Genomic DNA, 22,763 nt, shown 5'->3' with positions numbered 1-22,763 from the left:
AGTTATACGCCTCTACTGATCTCGAATAGCCGCGAAACCAATGTGGTTCCACATAGCACCACAGTAACAGGTCGATTAGGATTTTTCAACTGAGATTTGCAAATTTATTGGTTTAGACGGTTTTGCATGCGGTTTTCGGTTTTGATCGAATTTTTTTTTTGCGGTTTTGCGGTTTCTAATAAACCCCAATGCCCTGGGGCCCCTTCCTAATGGACCATTCTGATGCAACTATTCGTAAGAACCATTTGGGAATTCTCGATTTCGTCGTGAATAGATCGCGTTTTGGTCGGAGAAATGGAAAAATAATGATGATATGTAGAGACGCACGCGCTACCAGAGCATGACATGAAGTGTAGGGTATGTAAAGCATCAGTAATTAAGTTTTTGAAATATTATACTTCGTTAGGTTTATACTGACTTTTTTACCCTCGAGACTGTTACTGATCAAGTTTCAGTACATCCTGAACCTTAACACCTTGACACCAGCATGCATCTTCTCAGTGAAACTGTTCTCTTTACATTTTCTAAGATGCTAACGAAGATAATGTGTAAAGCATTAGTGAAAAACTTTTTGTAGAAATTTCTACTTCATTTTCTCATTCAGGGCCGGTTATTTAAACAAAGTTTGGCCGTTGTTGAACAAAACCGTGTTCTAACCAATCCTCAATTTAGCCGGACCCTTTATCAAAGCAGAAAAAAGAGGGGCGAAAGCTAACATGGAACGACATTCATTGAATTAAGTCAACCCTCTTATTGAGAAAGACTGAGGCTCACTGATTGGGTATAACCGAGGTTTGGGATAGACCTCGTGTAAATACCCGGCCATTAGTTTTTACTCTCGAGACTGTTTACTGATTTTATTATTCTCACATTTATCGTTTTCGGAAATTTATGATTGAAGGCGGATCGGCTACATGCTTCGACAGGCAAAGGAATTCCTTTTAGTAGACAAAATAAATATGACGGTATTTGACGGAGCCAGTCTTGGCAGTCTTAGTGGAGACGAAACGCTGCGACATATTGTCTTTTGTATTTACTATCAGGCGAACTGAGAGATTGGCTAACCTTTCACTCCCAGAAATGATTGATGAGCAACTTCTCCATATAATATCCATACATTATGCAGCAAACAGGTAATGAGAATAAACAAGCTTATCAGGTAGAATAAAATGTGTGGTGCATCGAGGGGAGAATTCACAGGGGAGATCTTGAGGGTTAAAGGTTTAATCTCCCCCTCCCCACCCCTCTTTACCCATAATCTTTTCTCAGAGTTAGCCAACTAAGAGACTTAATCCGCACGTTCACGTGATTCTCTTCTTGAAAAATATTACAAAATATCCAAAGAAATGGGCGAAGCATTTTGTTTCGAAACAGTACATTAAAAGAAAAAAAGTGAAAAAAGAAATAGAATAAAACCTTTTTGCAACTCTGTGGTGCCCCTTTTTTGTCAAGAGATGGAAACAAACAACGGGTTGGTATACATATTCATAAAAGACCATGTTGAACAAGCATTTTTCTCGACTGCTGTAGATGGAGTGAACTAATTATGTATTTTGGTTAATTAGTTGTGGGCGTAAAATTTTATTTTAATTTTTGTCGGCTGCTTGTCGTAAGTAAACGTCAAACGCTTTCCAATTACCGCTAACTGTTAAAAAAAAAAAAAGAAAAAAATCAGCATTATTGAAATAAGAATCAATACACATTCACAAAAGCAAAACGAGACAAAACAAACGAGAAACAAAAGCGGGAAAAACAAAGCAAAACGAAATTTAAAACTCTTGAAAGTGGGAAAAGTTTCTTGACTGCTGTCGGTTGAAACAGTCTTGGTTGTCACCAAATGGCTGCAAGCGTCAAGGGTCTCTCACTTCAAGTTGGCTGATTTAAAAGAATGACGGTATCATAATTCTAATTTTTGATCAACAGAGGGAATTAAATGGTAAATGCCGATCAGCCATGTTCATGTTCCAAGCTACATGAGAATTTATCCACCTGTAGATTGTCATTATTCATTTTTGAGTATGGTTGTTAAAATTTTCATTATTTACATGGAACATTGTCGTCATTATCGCAATTATCATTATAATTCTGTTTTTTTCTATTTCAACAACAATCTTTACCCTGCGAGTCACTATCTATTTTCAAGGAAGTTTCCTCTTTAGAAATATTGAGCGCCAAAGATAACGGCTCTTTTGAAACGTTTTTAATGTTTCGTGCCTTACGGTGCTTTTACAAATTTTATGATAGTCATAAAATCTCTCAATCATTACTCTCGATCTGAATTGACACATCTATTTACATGTATTCTCGATTTATTCACAGGCCCACAGACCTTAAGACACAGAAAATGAAGTGCATATACCAGTACTATTAGTGTTACTGAAAGCATTTGTTTTTGCACCAGATTTAAATGTGACTTTATCATAAAATATTGTTAGTAGTAATGATACTGTTATTTTTGACAATTTTAAAACTGTCACAATTGCTATTATAGTAGAATGGGAAATTGGGAAATTATCACTTTTATGCCCCATGTTAATTGTCTGCTAAATTGAGATAATTCAATGTATTAATACTAGTCTTATTTGGCAAGCTGATCTTGGTGAAGGGGAAAGTTTGGATGAAGCTTTGGTGGACTCTGCCGAGGTAATGTCTCTATTTCCTTGACACTGCCAAAACTATGGCTTAACTGGTCAAAGTGTGAAATTGTGCTTTGATTGATTTACTGGATATTCCTGGTTAGAATCCTTGATATATCTTTGCCTGCAATTGACATGCTCAACAATTGATGTTCCTTAACAATTCTAATATGAGGACAAAATCCAGCAAATTCACCTCTACAGCCGTGTCAATGTGTCCTTTCATGAGTTTCCAAGTGTTGACCAAATGCAAATTTCTTCATTGTGCTGTGAATTTGAACTGTACATGCAGCACTGCATGGTAATATCAGCAAAGCAAGGTGACATTTTTAGGGTTGAAATGATAATTAAGATGGTTTCTTTGCAATTCTTTGAACACCATAGAAATTATTCCCTTAATCTTGGGAAATAATTTGGTGAATGTTCCTTAATGTGAGTAACACTTCAATGAATCATTCAAGTCTAGGTCCCCAAGAGAAGGCTCGAAAGTTTTAGTGAAAAGGTAATTACTTAATGTATTTGAAAAATTATCCAATGCAAGTCTTTCGTTAGTGAATAGTAAACCGTTCAGTTGGAAAACAACTTTTGAAGACATAGGTGATCAAAACACAAATGACTTGAAGATGTGATTTTTACATATTTTGTAGGAATCTTGCAGACATTCCCGTGATAATGAGAGTGACTGTGGTGTTGACAACAACAGACATGACGATGAAGACAGTAGAATTGTGAGTGTAGTCAGTGGTTTGAAATGAAGTCTACCGGTACTCTTCTTTGTTAAGGACATTAGCCAGAAGGCTCATTTTTTGATTGATTATTGATTAGTTCACTAATTTCAGAATGATCTTAAATAGCCACATAGTTACAATGCTTATCTGTTTTTCTGTATTTCTATTGGTTTTGTAATCGGACCTTTCAGCGTCACCACGCGCATATAAAAGGCAAGTTTAGCGCCCCTTTAATCAGTTTTTCGTAAGTTTTGAATAGTCTCGGTAAACTTTCGCTCTATCGTTTTCTCAACCTCTGGCACAAGCGGGACCGATATGTGAGTACCCTCGTAACTTTTTTTCCTTTCTAGTCTTTTCAGTGTTGGGCGACAATATACGAACAAATATTGCAATATTCTCTATGGTTTAAGATTTAAAAGCCAAATTCGTGCCAAATTGCGAGTCAGTGAACGCCCATCATTTTAGATAGAACAATGGGCTGTTTACCAGCCACCGCAATTCTTTTAATTTGTTTCGAAACTTTGTTCTGTTTAACTTGTATTGTTAATCTCGTTATCGGCGTTAGAGCCCAGTATTTGACACGCGATTCTTTGATTATGTATTCCGCGGCTTTTCAGTAGATTGATAGAACTTCGTTGTATTGTTCTTTCAGTTTACAATCAATAGATTGATTGATTGATTGTGAGAATAATCGTTATTTTCGTCATTGATTGTGGTTCGCGGTCGACTGCCTTTTAAGGATAAAGATTCGTGCAAATGGTCAACTTTAGTTTGCTCATTTCGATCAGTAAAATAGTCCCCAAATACCTCGTTAACCGCGTTTTGGAGCAACACGCCCTTGAACTTGAGAATTTAGATTTTGGTCACCGCAAACGCCACATTCCTATTTTAAAACTTGAAGGAAAAATTGCAAATTTTTTGAAGAATTTTTTTGATTAAAACATTTTCTTTTTTCTGCAGACTTTCAAGAATTAATAATTTGTATTTTTTTGTAACACCTCATTTGTTCAACTTGATCAATAAATTTTTATTTCTATTTAATTTTTTTAATAATTTGTTCTTAAGTTGCTATGATTTATTCAATACCCATATTGTAATTCATATTTTTAAGCAATACCAATAATATAAGTCGTATTACAAGTTGTAGTTGAGTTTTATCCTAGTTAAACTTCATTTTCCTTCCTTGATGTTGCTTTTTCTTCAAAAAAGGTATGAGATCTATTATTACTAGTTTGTCCATTTGCATGTATTTTAATGTTTTCAATGCAAATTGCTAACATATTTTCCATTGGACCAGCTGCCAAGGGAAAACATTTCATTTGATATTTGCTTCAATAATCAAGATGAATAACGTCCAGGTTTAGCACTAGGTAAATATGAGTGTATTACTATTGTATAGTTAATTGTAAATAAATTTTGTAGAAACTTTGGAAACATATTTGCACTGACCTTTTTAAGTTTCATAATTACTTAGGTTTATTACGATCTCTTTATTTTTTGTTTGATAAACATTGGGAATTAGCAACTTTGCTACTGACAATAATTATATATGATCCTAAAGGGTTTCTGTGTTTTTCAATATTAAGATGAAGATGCATCATTTTCGTATGCATTTTACACTGTTGTGAATCACAATGTTATCCTCTCAAAAAATGTATGGAAAGTTTGAAACCACTCAAAGGATATTCTTCAACCCGTCAATCTTAAATGTATACCATACTTTCAGGGTTTTATATTTCATTCACATCTTCTAGGGTTCTTCAATCCTTGCCTTAAATCTTTTCGTTTCAATCTTTACCTGGAAAGAGTTGTAAATTTGGGGTTTAATTTTAGGGGGTTTTAATTCATACCTTACATCCAGGGGTTTAAAATTAATGCCCGAAAGTCAGGGGTTTAAAATTTGTGCCTTCCATTCAGGGGTTGTAAATCTGTGCCTTACACTCAAGGGTTCTTACGGTCAGGGGTATTTTACATTTGTCTTACATCCAGGGCTCCTACATTCAAGGTCTTACAAGGTTCTTGCACTTAGGGGTTCTTACATTCAGGGTTCTTACAATCAGGGGTCTTACATGCATTCAGGGGTTCTTACAATCAGGGGTTTATATCAGTGAGTTTTATATGAATGGGGTATGCCCAGATGTTGATATTGATCGTTGTTCCGTCCGTGTAGGGGTTTATATCAATGGATCTTACATGATGGGGCTGTGCCCAGATGTTGATATTGATATCTGATGTTGATATCTAGGGGTTTTAATCAACGTGTCTTGTATGGCAGGCTGTACCCAGACGTTGGTACTGATCGTAATATCTTACGGTCAGGGGTCTGTGTTGATCATAAACTCTTACATACAGTGCGTATTCTGTGCCCAGGTGTTGATAATGAACTTACAATGTCATATCCGTGTTAAACCTGTGCCCAGTTGTTTATAGCGATGGTAAAATGCCATTAGCTAGTTACATCTAGGGGTCTGCGCGCAGACCCCTGCCCTTTCTTTCAATCAAGGGTCTTAAACCCGTACCTGACATCCAGGGGTTTTATATTTCTACCTCTATATTTTTGCTATGTAACGATGACGATTTACAAAAGGGGTTTTTTATTAAAATGTCATGGTAGTTTTATTTAAGGGTCTGTTCCCAGCTATTGATAATGATCCATCAAGGCAATTGATAAACTTGCAAACAGTTGAGAGTGAATCAGTGATACTTTAAAAAATGGATCATTTTTTTCTCTCGCTATCTTCTAAAACAAATGTCAATAAGGGGAATATGAATAAACTTTGAAAGGTCTTGGCTCGCCACCAAACACCAGCACATGCGCAACAATAACTAAAGAGCGACAATAGTGATATATTTTTATCCTAAGTGTTGTCAAAATAAGCAAGGTGACATATCTGTTACCCAAAAACGGTTTGTTTATGCGACTAAGAAAACAGTGTTTGAAAGCCTGATGAGCCACTTCGCCAGTTGCCGGCTGGCTATAAATACTGCAACAGGTACTAATAAGTAGATAAGTACACCTTCTTGAAAATACGAACAGGAGAAAGATTGTGTCTTTTGGGTGAGCGTACTGAGAGATGTCATCATTTGAAACTTTAGGGTCATTTAGTCAATTGAAAAGGAAGATTTTACTTGGGTTAGAAGAGAAGAAAATCTTCTACTTGTGAAGCTAAGCAAGTATCTAATCCTTACCTAGGCCATCTCCAATAACATTAGAAAAGAACATATATAATATTTTAAAAAATGTTATCTATCCAAATGAGAAAACAATAAGTAAGAAAGAGCCATATGACAGGTTTTGATTGTTACAGACTAAACCGTTAGTTGCTGGAAATAATGAAGAAACCATTTTACTGCTATACTGTGAAGACCGAGATCCTTATTGAGGCAGTGAAAATGGAATTTTATGCAAAACAAGTAGATTTTGCAAGTGAAGAAGTCATCTGATCCAAAGTTATAGGGTGAGCAATGGAGGGCACTGCTATGGAAAGAAATATCACACGAGATGCTAAACAAAACAAGCACAGCTTCGCCAGCGCGCTCCGCAAAGTTTCTTTTCTTCCTCCTCCAACAAAGCTTCTGTTTCGATGCTCACTGTTCACGGGCTGATCTTTGTGTTAACCTCACCTCACAGATCTTTTGTGTCCAGCATATCATGGGTACAGTTGGCATTAATTGTTTGCTATACTCCTTAGGGGATTGAATCTATCTTATGGAAACAAAGAGTAACATCCGAAGGCGCGGTTAACTGGCTTTCTACAGCAACTCTGGTTTACTTAAATTCGTCTCTGAACCCCGTTCTTTATTGCTGAAAGATGAGAGAAGCGAGCGAGTCAAGCAGCAAAGGACACAATAAAACAAATGTGTTATTTCATGAATTAAAAAACTATCCAAACTAGACAAACTGTAGAGTTTCTTCTATTTTCTTCATCTTCGAGATTTAGCACCTAAAGGAACAAAAAACTGTATGGCAAGAGAGGAGACTTCATTATGGTTAATAGATCACCAAAGATACCATTGCATGAGGTTCTCTAGCTTTTTTAATACAAAAGGGAAAAACGGAACAAGTATATGAAAATATTTTATCATAAAACACTTGCCTTAATTTACGATTTGCATTGTTTGCTGAAATTGCTATTTTCAATTTTCCCGCTGAGATTAAGCGTAGTCGTATAGAGCATGCGTGGAGAGAGAGTATAACCAGCAATAAATCTGATGGTAAGGAGAATGTTTGGACCACTGGAGATCTCCCTCCGATCCAGAGAGGTCAAGAAAGTACGAAAACCTACACTACACACTATGACCGAAATAACCATCGCAGCGCTAGCCAAAACTTATCGAAAAAAAAAAGAAAAAAAAAAGAAAGGTTTGACAAGCTGCAAAATAGGAGCGCTTATATTTACTTGTGTACTTATTGAAATTGTCAACAGTCGATCAAATCCGTTTTGCTAAAGGCCTCCAGCCTCAGGAATAAATTCTATAGAGCCTTAGTTTATTAAAAGGCAGAGTTTTAAGAGGCAGTCTCTGAAAGCGGTGCGATGCATTTCGGTTCAAAAAATCGATTTCTTTTAAAATGTGCTCTTGAATCTGTCTTAGTCTTAAAAATAATCTAAACCACCTTGGATTTCGAAATATTGTAAGATAATTTTTTTTCCGAACGAAAATCGCTTCAGCGCTCAAAGGCCCGTTTGTAATAGTGTCCATCGTCAAAAATGGCACAGACTTGAATTACTCGTCTTCTCTGAAAAACTCTGTTTGAGGAATTTTTATTTTGCTTCGCATATTTAGATCGATCCTTTGGGAGGAGAAATCACATAAGTTTTTTCTTTTTAACGGTTTTTTTACACTGAAAAGTATTTTTCAATTTAACATCCATGACTTTGCTTTGCCACCATGACCATAAATATGCAACTTTAAATCTCGGCTAAGCGCAAAATTCTAACCTCTTCCTCATGATCGTGATATTTTTATTCAGACTAACTTAAATAGTGTAGAGGAGTGTGGAAATATAGAAAAATTGTTGTGGTTTCGGCTAACTTCTGGTACAGCCGGTAAACATAATATGCACACTATCAAAGATTCCAGTCAACAATTAAAAAAAGCGGACTCAATAATTCACGAAATTTACGTCTACTACCAATGGTTGACGCCTGAATTGAGCACTTTGAAGCTTTTTCATGCTTGATGATATCATGAAACAGAATTTAGGAGAGAAAAATCTCCACACCAATATAGAAAAGTACTGCCGCCGAAAGCTTACTCATTCTTTGTTCTTATCGACCTATTGTTTTGTTTGTCACGCAGTAATGAGAAAGAATAGAAAGGAATCACTAAAAGTCAGGATAGATATAAAAATGGTCATGTTAATTCAAATATTTCTAATTATCCATTTAGAAAGTATGCTTATCAATATTGTTTGAAGAACGATCATTTTAAATTGGAAATGCAAACTGTAATTTTATAATTACAGAGAACCTTAAGAAAAATAAGGAACTTTACTAATTTTAAATTACGGAAACATTTGGTAGAAACATTAATTCTGTCTAAAATAAGCTACTGTGACATTGTTTTTTATCCACTACCAAAGTTTCTCTCAGCTAGACTACAAAGGCTCCAGTTCGCTATGGCTAGTTTCATCACTTGTAAATATGTAAACAGTATATCTACCATTTTGGATCTTGGCTGGTTACCTATCCTGGAGCTAAGGGACTACTCACTACTAAAGACTATTTTTAAAGCACTGTATTCTGATAACTGGCCCTCCCATTTAAATTTGCAAGTCGTTAAACCCGTTAGGCATCTCCGTTCCAGTGTTGCTCCAAGGCTTTACGTTACATTTGTACAGGGCACCTTTCAGCATTCAGCAGCCATGATTTTTAACGAATTGCCAGCAAATATAAGGAATTGCACAGATTTTAAAGAATACTGCAGGCTCTGCAAGGCGTTCTTGAAGGCGCGCGCTTTGTCTTCCTTGTAAAGATATAGAAACAACCACCACCACAAACCAATATATTCTGCATATTTACTTTCATGTATAGTTTTTATTACAATTTAGTTAGTCATTATAAATTATTTTTAATATTAAATTTTAGTATCGTAGGCCTTCACAGATGAAGAGCCACACCTTTTTATGTGGATATACTGTGAATAAACCGTTATTATTATTATTATTATTATTATTATTATTATTATAATGTGCGACGTGAACTAATTTATTGAAAAGACCCATTTGCTGTGTTCATAACCCAAAAGTTCCCTTGAAATCGCCAGAAAATAATATACTCACGAAAACACACTAAATAAACCAAGGGGATTGTAAATTTCATCGATTTTTCAAGACTTGAAGAAATGAAAGAAACCGCCCATGACCTTCATTAATATTGTGTCACGCAACGCAGTCATGCGAAATTCAATTACGAGGTTCGTCCGAAAAATATTTTACCTGGTAACTTAAAATAAGAAAGAGTATATTCATTTAAAAATTCGTATGATTCGTATTTTACAAAGTAACTGGCCTTGTTTTCGACGGTGCAGACGGCGATTAGCCTCTCGATCCTACTTTCAGCTCTTGACGCCTGGTGGTCATTGAATAAGATGTTTATAGAAAAAACCCCAACAATAAGGCATCAAGGATAATTCGAAGTAGTTTTATGAATATAGTGTACTTCTTAATCCTTTTAGAAGATCGAGTGCTAACGAGCGAGAGACTTATCGAAGGGGGCTTCGGGGTCTGTTAGAAACCGTGAAACCGCAAAAAAATTCGATCAAAACCGAAAACCGCATGCAAAACCGTTTAAACCGATAAACTTGTACATCTCAGTTGTCAAAATCCTAATCAGTCTGATACTGTGGTTACAAGTGGAGCAACATTGGTTTCGCAGCTATTCGAGATCAGCAGAGGCGCATAACTGCTGCTCAAATGGAAGAGCAACCGGAACCCCAAATATGAAAAACCGAAAAAGCACATCGGATATCAAATCCGAGTACCCGGCCAAAATTTTTGACGAAAACCGAAAACCAAATGCTGAAAACGGAAAATCCGCGAAACGCAATAAAGAACAAAACCAAAAATCCGATGTTTTTCTTTTGGCACAAAAACCCGAAAAACCGATCTGAAAAATAACCAAAACCGCAAACCCCCAATGCCCCCCTCCTTATCATTTGGCGGGTGTGACTTCATTTTGATTGACATTCCATTTGATTGTTATGATTGAGCTGCAATTTTTCAAAATGCGTCTGATATACCAAAAAAGTTACCGCCATGATTCCGCGAAGAAACATCGTTTAAACCGTGATACATATCCCATATTTCAAAGTGTTTCCGTTAGCCACCCTATCTAGAAAATTAGGGAAGATTGATTTTCACTTTATACAAAATTTACGCGCAGATTCATAGCATTACTTATATCTTATTAACCAAGCGCGAGGGCCGTACTGGGAGAATATCGGCCCGAGGTCTTGACAGTATGGACCGAGCGCAGCGAGACAGTATGGACCGAGCGCAGCTTGGTTAATAAGAGATTTATTATACGACTGAGGTTCAAAGCGACACAAGTGCGATATCATTCGGGACCATTCGGGACAGTGCCCGGTCCAATACTTAGAGAATATTGGACCGGCAATAGAGCATTTTGATTGGTTGATTTTAGTTATTGGCCCTCTGGCTACCCGAGTCGTGTAATAAAACTTGTTATTGACTTGCAAAATCGTTTTTGTCTCACGGGATGCGAAGCACAAAACAAGGAATCCAAGCTTTTTTATTTTTAGCTCTTTTTTCGGAGCATTGAGATGAGTCAATTAAAGCCAATCTCAGCTCTCGACGCCTATTTCGCAAAACGTTACCCGGGTATGGCAGGCCATAGGTCTTTTTGATTTGCTAGTTTTAAATCTCAGCGAAGAAAGGATACGCCCAAGGCATCGAAATGAATTGGAGAAGTACGGGGCATAACGAAGGACGTGTCAATGGCCCCGCCAAACGTGGCAATGTTCAATAAAGCACCAGAGAATGATAGAGATGTTGTAAATGTAAGAATGGAAGAAACTGAAACAATTATGAGCCCGAGGAACATTTGAGTTCAGAGAAAACTAAATTGAAAATGGAGTCGGCAACACATACTGACAAATGCGGAGGGAGATCAGAGACACAAGGGAGGAATGCCAAGAAAGTGGAATAGAAAATAATTAAGGGGAAAAGAAGAATATAGCTGGGGAATGAGAATGGTTGGAAAGATGAATTGCCAGAAAAAAACGACTCACTCAATTGATAAGCCATTTAAATTCCCGTTGTTTTCATAAGGTTTCCAAAGAGGTTACTTGTTGGTTTTTACAAAGCTATCGTGCCTCAGAAGACATTTTCAAATTAGATTTATCGACCAGTACTGGTCACTTAAGCAAGGGTAGTTGCATTTTTTTTTTATTGCGAAAATTGAACATTTTAATTTTTAATCATTGATGCTTCTTTCTTATATCGATCCGAAAAAAATACATATAATTGCATTTCAGAAGTAAAATATTAAGTTAGAGTTTCCTGAGTAAAGTGTAAAGATAATTGTCGGTATTGTAAAGATAATTAGGTTTTATCAAGTGAATTGATAGTGTAAAATAGACACCGCAAAGAGTTTCTAAAGCTGACATGTCTAACGTTGGCCCTTCGCCATTCGCTCAGTGACGAAGGGCTTACACTCGAAACGTCATCTTTAGAAGTTCTTTTCATAGGTGGCCAATTTTCGAAATCCGGCGAATCATTTGATAAAACCTTAGTGATACAATATAAAAGACTGGTTAGGAAGCCTGACTTTTTAAAGAGATTATGGTTCCTAATCACGGCCGAGATAAATGAGCAAATCGACAACAAGCTCTACCCTAATTTAATTAAAGTCAATGTCAGTGTTATTCTGTCACCTTTCTTTAATTAGTAGGGGTGGATGACTTTTCTCTTTCATGCCGTGTGTCAATCACAGCGTTTTGGCGATGAAGAGAGACTTTCGAAACTTCTTGCTTCTCTTTGTGTTGGCAATCACATGTGGTCGATAGTTTTCGTGAATTATGATCATCACCTTTGGAGCAACTTGGACGATTGTCCACGGTATCGATCCCACACGATAAAAATTGTGGCGGTTTTTCTACAACCTCAGGCGTTTTAAAAGCCGGACTTTCTGGAATAATAAAGAACAATCCGTACCTGTAATGCACATCATGAGATACTTCTTTTATACGCTCATCAAAATCTTTGCTCTCAACCTTCTCGAACAACTTATCTACGCTTCGTTCAGCGCTTTGTTTGGCGATCTCTTTTGCCTTAACATGGAACCGTACGAGCGCTTCTCTAGCCTCAATGTGGCGGTAGTAGTCCAAGCTTGGTATTTCAAGCTGCTTTGCCTTTTTAAGACACCGACGAATACAAATTGAGGTAAAGAAAACAGACACAACTGTTAGCAGCAAAGACCAACCTACTATCTGACTTTCGGCCTTATATCTTTCTTCAAGTTGCTCCGTGCGGGTATCGGATTTAAAGTAACGAAGACATCGGTCTGTCGTATTAGACTTCGTGGCATCTTTATTAACGAGAGGCGGGCCGAAATACGCGCAAGTGTAGTACTGTTGCTGCAAAAACGACAGCACCAACCAGGCAGCTGGAGCGATGCAAGCTCTTATGAAGACATATGGTGTGAGGAACAATGCGTTTAGGTAGCCGTAGGTCGGATATTTCGTTTGACGTCTCTTAAAGATTGTGGCGTACTTCCACAGATCTCTGTCAACCAAGATTCCGGCAAAAAACAAGAGCAGAGCAGGAATCCAAAGGAAAGCCAATCCATAAGCAAAGTTTCCCTCACACGGACAGTCAAAGACTATACTTCCCACTAACTCCTCTAAGCCAACCGTCACTCCAGCTATAGAACCGTACAACAGAGAGCGCTTGGAGTTTCTGAATAGAATTGCCGCACTGCTCAGTAGAGTATTCATTTTGAGCCTTGAGGACAACAGCTAGAGTTCTATGACTCTTTCCCGACTGCAGTTACAATTTAACATTTAAAGGATAAATTTAGAGACGGAAGTTGTTTTACCAATTAAATCTCCCCTCCTTTTGCATTCAAGAACAGAAGTTATTTTTAACCAATAATATTTCCTCTCTCAGTAACAAACAGGAAATTTTTTGGTTTCGAGCCGGTTGCTGAAAGGATGGAAAATGGGTTCGATGCCGGTCAAGGTTTAGTTGATGCTAAATATCTTTTTTTCATACATCAGATACAGTTGGCTTCTGCAAAAGGGAACTGATTTAATTCCACGAATTGCGCTCGTTTCGGTTACGAGCCGTTTCGCTAACTTCTCATCAGTCGATGTTTCGCTAGCGTTTCAGTTTACTTCAGTAACGTCGATGTAACGTTTTTCGATGTAACGCCAAATCAAATGTTGTTCTGCATTTCTGGTTCATGGGCCACATTATCAGAAATCCAATTCAAAGTCAATTTACATCTTGATCCAGAGAAAAATTAAAATGCGTTTAGACTGTTTGCGTACAATTACTGTTAAGTCTGACTGTTCACACTTTGGCCCAAACAAAATTGACAATATGCTAGTGTAAATCTCAAATTTAAAATCTTGTGACACCCTCCAAATTGGTGAAACAGTTTCCTATTTTCTACGCTCTCTTTCTTTTTTGTCTCACCATTTGGTTATCCACTTATAAATTTCTCGTTCGAAACTGTACGACACGTGCACGTTGAATTAGTCCTAACTGATTGACATTCAATTTCGTAATCAAACGACATGTAAGTGGCTCGTGTTTTGCCTACAGATAGCTTTGTTTCACGTGCCTGTACTGCAACGTCCTTAGTGTGCTTTTATTCGAACGAGCGAGGAGCTGTGAGTGGGAGGGATCGTAAAATCAAGTGGATAAACCGTTATAAGGAAGCGTGGTACAGCGTTTTCACGATTTCGACATGCTTTCGTCGAGGGCAAAAAATAAACATCCAAAGATGAAAAGACACTTTAAGCGCATACAGTTTCGGATCTTTCTATTTAATCACACAATGCTACTTCACAAAAAAAACAAAACAAAAAAAACAAAAAAAAAAAAACTTCCGTTCATGAATATAAAACATTAAAACTTTGATTATCGATACTGAAGATATCATAGCCATTTATCGTTGTCCAATAATGGCGATACTTCTATATCATTTCCCCGACGAAGTGAAATTACGTCGTTAATATTAACGAAATTGCTTATGAGTCAGCTCGCGCCAGACTAGATGCCCATCATGACGAAGTTGTCTCTGATTTTAAAGGCAAGAGGCAACTATGAGTATGTAGGGGAGGGGGAGGGTATGTAGGAGGGAGGGTATGTAGGGGGTATGTAGGGGAGGGTATGTAGGGGGAGGGTATGTAGGGGGAGGGTATGTAGGGGAGGGGGAGGGTATGTAGGGGGGTATGTAGGGGAGAGGGAGGGTATGTAGGGGAGGGAAAGGGTATGTATTGGTGGGGGAGGGAATATTACAAGATAATTTGGTTATATCAACTAATTTGATAATGCAAATTGGTCACCTTAGAGAGTTTCTAAGAGTTTTAAGCGTTATAGCCCTTCCTCAGAGCGAATGACACCGGGAGGCGGGCTAACGTTCGTAGCTCCATTTTCTGCCTTTAAAAGCACACACAACCCACAATTCCTCTATTCGCTCCGTCGAAGGGCTAACGCTCGAAGCGTCAGCTTCTGTAATCGTTACGGTGGCCAATTTACCATTTCAACTTTGTTGATATATCCAAATTATAACGTTCGAAACTTCAGCTTTCCTTTAGAAACTCATAATTTAACTGACAAGAACCACTTTGATCCTTATTAGCTCGCCCTCCTCAAAACAAGTCTACTTTAATAAATATACCAAGGAGCCTTTTTCAGAAATTACTACTTTGCTCAGATCGCGTTGAACCGGTTTGATACTAACGCAACTCCTGGAGCTGTCTTGCTGTTTTCTGATCTGCTCGTTCGTGGACCGTGTGACGCTTTGTTTTAGCGTCTGTGCTGTGGCGGAAGGGAAACGGCATGTACCAAACTGCAAGGCTGAACTGATTAAAGTTGGGGAAAACTAACTTTAAGCCTTCGCTTGGCTAACGGAAGGACAAAAATTCGTCACTATTGAATTTCTTGGAGTTGGGGATCTGTGGCAATCACTTCCACTTGCTTCTATCAGTATTGCGTCCTCAATGCAGTTAGCACTTAAATCGTAAATTTAATGTAAATCCGAAATATATTGAAATTACAATTTCAAGGCACTAATTTTCTTATTACAACAGCTAAACATATAATAAACGTTACCCAAGAGTTAGGGTGGCTAAAAAAATAACTGATAACACGTGTTACAGGTGTAACACGATACCCTACCAGAAATTCAGGTAGATCCCTAACCAATTTAAAACAAGAACCTACTGCTGCTAGAACTGGTAATCACATAAAAAGCACAGAAACAAAACTCGAGCTATAGCTTTTGCACCCACCACACTCCTCCGGAATAAGTTCATAGGACGCCAAATGTAGTGTCTGCTGTCAGCTGCCTTGACGGGGGTCCCCTCTCCGTTTTGGTTCCTCACCTGGCCTTAGGAGAAGAGAGTTCGACTTCTCTCTCGGTGGCAGGATAAGTGTGGATACCCAGCGGATACATCTAGTGTAGTTACACAAACGGACGAACTTATACAAAGCATCATTTGCAAAGAGACAAATCACTGTACTGTTTTGACAATTACATTCGTCTGAGTATGTTTCCGATTATGACCGAATAATGGAGGTTAGCGAAGGGAAAAATTATCGAAACGGAATTCTCTTAGGTTTTACTTAGCGATGAGCTCAGTCGTTTTTACCAGCTATATTGCAAAGTAAACTCCGAAAGTTTTTCTAAAAGCCATCTTTAAGATATGATTATTGCAGGTAGATTGGCCTTGGCGTATACTTCGTGAAGAATGCTTATTGTTCTCACATGTACTTATAATAGCGAAAAGATTAGAGATCATGCATTCTGTAATATTACCGGCGAAGTGTACACTCATTGGTTTTCATAGGTCGAGATTTTACGCTTTTTCCTCCACAGTGAATATTAATTGTTTCGTTTTATAAGACATCTAACCGCCGTTTTGTGAAACTTGCCATTCAAAATGCTATAGGGCAACACTGGTCGTTTGAATTTCTGCCAAAGGCAATTGTAAGCCAAAATCTTGTTGAAAATTGAACCACGGCTGATCTCCGTGTAAATGTACTGTTACGGTGCTATTACTGAAACTGAATAGGGACATTTACTGTTGTAGGGGCGCTTATTGGTGTAGGAGTTCTTGTTTGTTTAGGGGTGCTTATTGAAATGAGAGTACCTACATGTACCTGATTGGGTTGCTTATTTGAAAAGGAGCGCTTATGAGCGATTATCAACAAAAGCAAATTCGAGGGGGGTCCATATTAGGGAGGGGACGCTTATTGGAAGGAGAGCGATGGTAAAGGGGTTGGTGTCCTACAGAGAGCCACTTTTGTTACGATCACCTGTTCTTTTCAACTCGACTGGTTGACGGTGCAGTCTGTCTGAAGTTACGTTTTTGCCTTTATGTTTGTCTCAGCTCCCAATGGCTCAAGAGCGAACGTGGTGTCCCAGCTTGTACGCTTGTACCTTCACCATTAACTAAGGGTGTCTTAAAGAGCTAATCACTTGCTTTGACAACGTATCTTTCAAAGATACACTGAAAATTATAGACTGGGAGCGCTCTCAAATAGTCTAAACTAATTAGCCAAACCGGCATATTTATTTAGATAATACTGATACTGATAATACTGATACTGATAATACTGATAGAGATCGACGATGCTGGTCAGAGGAATAATTTACGAAACTACTCCAGCCATGATAAACTTGTAGAAGACTAGCGAATATTTACAGGACAATAAAAACAAAAACTCACAAACAGTAATGGCTTATATTTCTGAATTTTGTGATTCAACTGGTCTAGCCGATCAATTCAGTTCCAAGGCAAGCTCCTTTTAAAATGATAAGTGAGCTGCATTTTACGATGTTTTCTCAGGAGAGGTGCGACTTACACACTGTAGCACTCTTGGAATGAATTGGTTGCATTCATGACAAGTCCTGCGAGTCAGTGAGTTCGAGACACCTGCGCTGTTTTCAAATCGATAGAACTGTTTGGTTCACTGTCTACGCTGTTCTCATTTTCCACAGTAACAGAGAATGACATGATTTTTCAGAGGTACTTGAAAGTTTACACATTACTGAAGTTTGATTTACGAGCTATATACAGAACTAGTCTAAATAGTCAAAAATCGAAATGGCCAGGGCAGATCCTTACAAAAATCAATATATCAAATTTCCTTTTTCAATTTACTATCTTTCTTATTCTGAAAAAAAGAAAAACTAATGTTACTCCAGTTGTACGTGTACCAAGCCATTTCTTCCAAATAAGCTGTGGGTATACTTACGTCGGTAGACATAGCATGTCAAACGTAAGAGCCAACGAAGATTTGCTCTGTCAAAACGACTTCGCCTTTCTCAATAACTCTTTTTTCCCAATCATAAAGTGTCGGCCATAAGTAACACTTGATCCGTTTCTGTTCTTGGGCGTTGACCCACCCTTGAGACGCATCATGTTTAGCTGACGACAGAAAAGCTTGGCTTTCCCTGTGATATACTGGGTTAAAGGTTCGAGTCTTGTAATCGATTTCGAGAGGAGGGACTTGGGTAACAGCCATCCACGAAAATCGTATGCAGTACTCAATGTAACCTTTTAGTTCCTTTTTGAGGCTTTTATCAAAGATTGGAAGGATTCCCCCTGTCTTTTTCTGTTCCTTCCATTTTGCCTTCAATTCTTTCTTCGCAGCCTGTATGGATTGAAATCCGGCATACGTATTACACGCATCATTGTTGAGTTGCATTACTCAAATACCACAGAGAAAAGCTGTTTGATAACCTCGATCAAATAAGGACTCGGTGATGTGATCCTAACATGAACGGAAGGTGTGTGTACGACCGAATTGTCCAAGATAAGACATTCATACAATAAGCTAAGATATTTGTAAGCAATGTAGTTCAACACTTTGAACCCAACTTGAAATCTTAACCGAAAAAAACAATGATCAAAAACACAAACAGACAATAAAAACAAAGACAACAACAACTCAAATGAAGATTGTCATCTTGCCTTAACAAGCTTTTCCAAATTAAGGTCCTCCCTTCCAGCTGCCTCTTTAACGAGGACCATGACTTCACTTATGCAATCTTGTGGAACACCTTTCGATCTCTTCGCAGGTGTGACTTCGGGAAACTTAGGAATAGAAACGGATAGTTTTTGAATTTTCAAACTGTATTTACAATTGGGCATCCTTAAGTTTTCTTTCTTTCGTGTTCTGTCACCAGACTAGTGACATTACCTCGTAGCTAAAATAGATTACTACTGAATCTTTGGAATTTGACTTTAACGAGTAAGCGGATCTGAGAAGAATAACTTTCCTTGGGTTGTAAATAAAGTTATCTTTGTAAGTAATGTGAACTCAGAGAGAAGGAGAGAGAGAGAGAGAGAAAGAGAAGGACATTATTTTAGAAGGATGAAACGTAACAGCAACTTATATTACTGATGAACTTGTGACAAAATACAAATAATTAAAAGTACATTAGCAATAGATACTATTTACAATGGAAATAAAAACAAAAAGATTTCGGAATTTGCTAACTGGACAAATCGATTTATAACGAAAAACATGCAAACATCTATCTATTGTCATTAACCTAGATCAAACGATCCCTTTGTCTTCTGGAAATTTAGAACTATTTTGGATAATTCAGCCTAAAAGGATTTCAAAGACTTCTTTGTCTTTAGTGATCGATGAAAATTGTTCCAATCTTTTACAGTTCTTGCAGCAAAGGTGCGTCCTCCCCCGAGATGTCTGTGTGAAGAGGGCACAATAAATTTAAAGTACAATTTCTCGTGATTCTTGAGTGAGATTTTTCTACGAGATGCGTTTAAATACTTGGTTTAAATACTCAGGAGAGTACCGTTTATCCGTTTATAGGCCTGTTCACATCGTTCTTATACGCTTCATCATAAAAGGGGATCCAGCTTTGGTTGCACTTTTGTTAAACGATGTTACTGCTCTAATAGCGCGTTGCGTTTCATGAATATTAATATGTGCGGCCCGTTTCTGCATAAGGGGAACTCTCTCAGGTGCCTCTTTGTTGTACGATATCCATACTGGGCTTGCCTACATAATAAGTGGTTTTATTACTGCGTCAGAATATGATAACCGTGACGTAAAAACAGACGACGAAAACTTAACTCATCTTTTCTTAAAATTATTCAACTCTTGAAAGTTTTAGAGGATCTGACTTATAGTTATGGATTAACTCCTTTCTAAATGTCTTAAGACGTTCCTATGAAAGATCGCGAGGTTCTTTAAAACCTTACGTTCCGCTTGGTCATCATAATAACCTGCAAGCCACGGCCGTCTTCCGCCCCGTCCTTCCGTTTTTATTTTGAAATAAAGAAAAACTAATCGAACAAACAAACAAACAAAATCATGTAAACCAAAGAAATCCAAAACAGAAGTAAACAGAATCGCACGCCTTCTCGATACGGTAGTATGAAATTGATCATTATGGACTGGAACCGTCCATGCTCTTACAAACGTATAGTTATGTATTCAACATTTATCTGCCTTTCACAAAAAAAACAACTTAAGAAAAGAAGAGCAAATTAAAATGATAAAAAAATATTACAGCACCAAAGATAACAAACCTTATATTTGCCGGCATCCGATGAACCAATACAAGGTGCATCAGTGACTAAAGTGTCCAAAACTGACGAGTAAACCGAAAAAAAACTATTTTTGGCCTTTACCGCACATTCGTAAGATAACTGAAAAAAAAGTAAAGAAACAAATACATGAATTTAATTTTGGCAGCGTACGACAGAGAAGAAGATTACGCAGATCTGGAACATTTCAGATTGCAGACGCGTTGCAAAATTAAAAAAAAACTGAGAAGAAGAAGTAGAAAAACAAGAAGAGCAAGAAAAAGAAATGAAGAAGTATAGCGGAATGCATGGAAATAAAAGATCTGTTGACTGTTTATCCCTAAGACCTGTGTAGAGCCTCACTTTAACAGGCTATTTGCCATACATACATTCTTTAATGGGATCTGATCTCGTATGGTGTTAATAAAATATATTGTATTTAAACTCCACAACATTTACGGAACAAAGTAGAGTACCTCAAATATATAGCATGCAAGCCTGGACGCCTTTAAGCGATCATCATCGGACAGCTGCTGAGATGGAGTTTTCCTTAACTTTTTCTCAATCAATTCTATTGCGTCAACCCGAGTTCCATCCATGAAACCATTCTTGAATTCTTTCTCAAGCTCAGACTGCCTGTTTGCACTCATCGTGTTTTCAGTCCTTCTTTGATCCATGTTGACTCTTTTCTCTGCCAAAGCAGCATGCCTTGTCGAAAATAAAAGCTGCGGGTTAAATTGAATCAATCGATTGTTGCACCATCGATTCTCTATCAGCTAGTAACAATTCTATGGCAAAGAAATTTCAAAAGAAGTATCCGAATAAAATTCACTGATAGAATGATCAAACCTCGCAAGAGGGTGATGTGTGACAAATACACTGCGATGTACAACAAAAGAAGTAAGGACACTCTAACAATTATACTCTGGGAAACCTACTTACATTGAGGTGACAGGGAAATGTTCACTCTTTGATTGAAAGAAAATTGGTCTTTAATTCAGTTTGAACTGGCTTTTGTTCAAGAACTGAAGTGGATAATTATGCCATTTTGGGGAATGTCCAGGTGCTGTAAGTATTCATGCTCTGGTCAGTGAAACAAGTTTGACTGTGTGGGTGTGGGCAGGAATGAAAGCAGTATGTTACTCTCCACATTTGTGTTACCTTTGTCTAAGTGTTTGAACTTCCGCTACTAATTTCCTGTTGTCATTACTATCACTTTGCTGACTTTGGCGGAGGCTATCGAAAATGAAGAGAAGTCAAAATCATTCGTAAATGATAATTTACCTAAAATAGGCGTTGTTTGATGTACTAATAGCTTTCAGAATTTCCGTAAGTGTTAACGATGAAGACATGTTCAGTTTGTCACGCCAGAGGATCCGAAGAGTCCTGACGAGGCGATCGTGACGGATTGGTTGTTATCCTTCCAACTTTCCTAACAGCCAAATTATCACAACAGTTAAGAAATGTTAGACAGATTTTTTATTAATTATTTGTGTATATATTTTTTATTTGCGAAGGAGGCATTAGACAGGGCAGATTTTGCTCTGACAATCATAATGACTGAAGCATTTCAATGTACGTACTCGATTGAGTTTACATTTTGAGAAATGAGACCATTACATGAGCTGAAAATTTCCGCAGGTTTAATTTAACGAATTTTATTCGATCTTGCGATCTTTTTTGCATCAAATGAACAGAATTTCTTAAATTATTGTTTACCTCTGCAGTTGTTGCCTGAGATTGTAGTTTTCTTGCCTGAGATTATTGTTTTCTTGCTCCAGTTCCTCAAGTCGCGACTGGATTTGTTGTGATGCTTCAATTAGTTTTGCTGTGGGCCATTCTTCCCTATTTAAAGGTGATGCCGATCGGTGTGTGGTGGATTCATTTCCACCTTGTCGAGTAGAGGTAGGAAGCGTTTTTCTACGCTTACGACTCTCCATTACTGAATCAAGTAGTGATCACCAAAGCGTGTATCGACTGCATCTCCCGGATGTCTGTTTTCCCAGAAAGAAGCCGGAAGTGGCTATTTTATTAGAACGCAACCCAAATGTTCCAGTGCGCTAGCAGTAGGAATAATTTCACCGCGCTGAGATATTGGTTTTAATTCATTCCTCTCCGCCATGTGCAGCCAACGCGTAGATAAGGTAAATAAAAACAGATCTGGAATTGAATCATTTTCAAATCGTGTGACACGTATTACATTACATGTAACTCTCCGTAATGATAACTTCGCTTTAGTGTAAATAAGCATAATCGGGGACGAGGAAAAACACCCAGAGAAAATCAAGCAGATCGCTATTTTCCGCATTAATTTCAGTCTTTGTATCAGTAAAAAAGACATGAAATGTCCGAGTAGGTCTCTATTGTCGAGAAGAACTGATGTGCCACAGAGTTACTGTGGGGTCATCCAATTGCACTGCCGGAAGTGTATTGCAGTGCCGGAAGTACATTGCTAAAGCTTGAAGGACAATCACTGTATCTGTTCTGGCTCTGATCTGGTCTAAAAAGTAAAAGAGAATGAATTCTATCAGAACTAAATTTATCGCGACTTGTCAAATAACATGGTGCCTTCGGCCTTCCTAGAATGGGAGAGTAACAGTTCACTAGGTGATAACTTCCTATTTTTAATCTTGGAACT

At 37.7% G+C, this 22,763-nt stretch overlaps 3 protein-coding genes across 23 annotated transcripts; 1 reads left to right on the top strand and 2 right to left on the bottom strand.

Annotated features, from left to right (window-relative positions):
* The first annotated feature begins 197 nt into the window (after window positions 1–197).
* Window positions 198–4,546, top strand: LOC111339513 (uncharacterized). Of its 19 annotated transcripts, none has more exons than XM_088761266.1 (6): window positions 198–357; window positions 2,320–2,372; window positions 2,591–2,643; window positions 3,103–3,138; window positions 3,284–3,364; window positions 4,325–4,546. In XM_088761266.1, the coding sequence occupies exons 3-6, from the start codon at window positions 2,618–2,620 to the stop codon at window positions 4,485–4,487; spliced, it is 306 nt and encodes a 101-aa protein (XP_088617392.1). In that variant the 5' UTR covers window positions 198–357; window positions 2,320–2,372; window positions 2,591–2,617; the 3' UTR covers window positions 4,488–4,546. The 19 variants fall into 19 exon arrangements, 4 of the variants coding, with proteins under 4 accessions (XP_088617392.1, XP_088617390.1, XP_088617393.1 ...); XM_088761264.1 differs by having other exon boundaries at window positions 2,577–2,643; XM_088761267.1 differs by lacking the exon at window positions 198–357 and adding an exon at window positions 383–1,133.
* Window positions 4,547–11,625: 7,079 nt separating this feature from the next.
* LOC111339514 (calcium homeostasis modulator protein 6-like) lies at window positions 11,626–13,591 on the bottom strand. Its single transcript, XM_022946189.2, has one exon. The coding sequence runs from the start codon at window positions 13,322–13,324 to the stop codon at window positions 12,269–12,271; it is 1,056 nt and encodes a 351-aa protein (XP_022801924.2). The 5' UTR covers window positions 13,325–13,591; the 3' UTR covers window positions 11,626–12,268.
* A 3,511-nt stretch (window positions 13,592–17,102) lies between these two features.
* Window positions 17,103–22,240, bottom strand: LOC111339515 (uncharacterized). Of its 3 annotated transcripts, XM_022946191.2 has the most exons (7): window positions 21,845–22,240; window positions 21,287–21,361; window positions 20,602–20,833; window positions 20,129–20,248; window positions 18,539–18,661; window positions 17,820–18,218; window positions 17,103–17,738 (listed from the first exon to the last, which is right to left on the bottom strand). In XM_022946191.2, exons 1-6 carry the CDS (start codon window positions 22,063–22,065, stop codon window positions 17,838–17,840), a joined length of 1,152 nt encoding a protein of 383 aa, XP_022801926.2. In that variant the 5' UTR covers window positions 22,066–22,240; the 3' UTR covers window positions 17,103–17,738; window positions 17,820–17,837. The 3 variants fall into 3 exon arrangements, with proteins under 3 accessions (XP_022801926.2, XP_022801925.2, XP_022801927.2); XM_022946190.2 differs by having other exon boundaries at window positions 17,103–18,218; XM_022946192.2 differs by lacking the exon at window positions 21,287–21,361 and adding an exon at window positions 21,410–21,557 and having other exon boundaries at window positions 17,103–18,218; window positions 21,845–21,985.
* Window positions 22,241–22,763: the final 523 nt, after the last annotated feature.

Source organism: Stylophora pistillata, chromosome 5 (genome assembly GCF_964205215.1).
Source record: "Stylophora pistillata chromosome 5, jaStyPist1.2, whole genome shotgun sequence".
NCBI classification, from domain to species: Eukaryota; Metazoa; Cnidaria; class Anthozoa; order Scleractinia; family Pocilloporidae; genus Stylophora; species Stylophora pistillata.
Note: the sequence above shows the minus strand (reverse complement) of the source record. Positions and strands in the feature narration are given on the sequence as shown.

Bases quoted from the DNA above. Each gene is read 5' to 3' on its own strand.
- LOC111339513 (XM_088761266.1), top strand. From the start codon at position 2,618: ATGAAGCTTTGGTGGACTCTGCCGAG. The intron at 2,644-3,102 runs GTAATGTCTCTA...ATTCAAGTCTAG, and splicing joins CTTTGGTGGACTCTGCCGAG to GTCCCCAAGAGAAGGCTCGA. The intron at 3,365-4,324 runs GTGAGTGTAGTC...TTTTTTCTGCAG, and splicing joins ACGATGAAGACAGTAGAATT to ACTTTCAAGAATTAATAATT.
- LOC111339515 (XM_022946190.2), bottom strand. From the start codon at position 22,065: ATGGAGAGTCGTAAGCGTAGAAAAACGCTTCCTACCTCTACTCGACAA. The intron at 20,834-21,286 runs GTAACACAAATG...ATTTTCGACAAG, and splicing joins GTTCAAACACTTAGACAAAG to GCATGCTGCTTTGGCAGAGA. The intron at 18,219-18,538 runs GCAAGATGACAA...CAATCCATACAG, and splicing joins ATTTGGAAAAGCTTGTTAAG to GCTGCGAAGAAAGAATTGAA.
- LOC111339514 (XM_022946189.2), bottom strand. From the start codon at position 13,324: ATGAATACTCTACTGAGCAGTGCGGCAATTCTATTCAGAAACTCCAAG.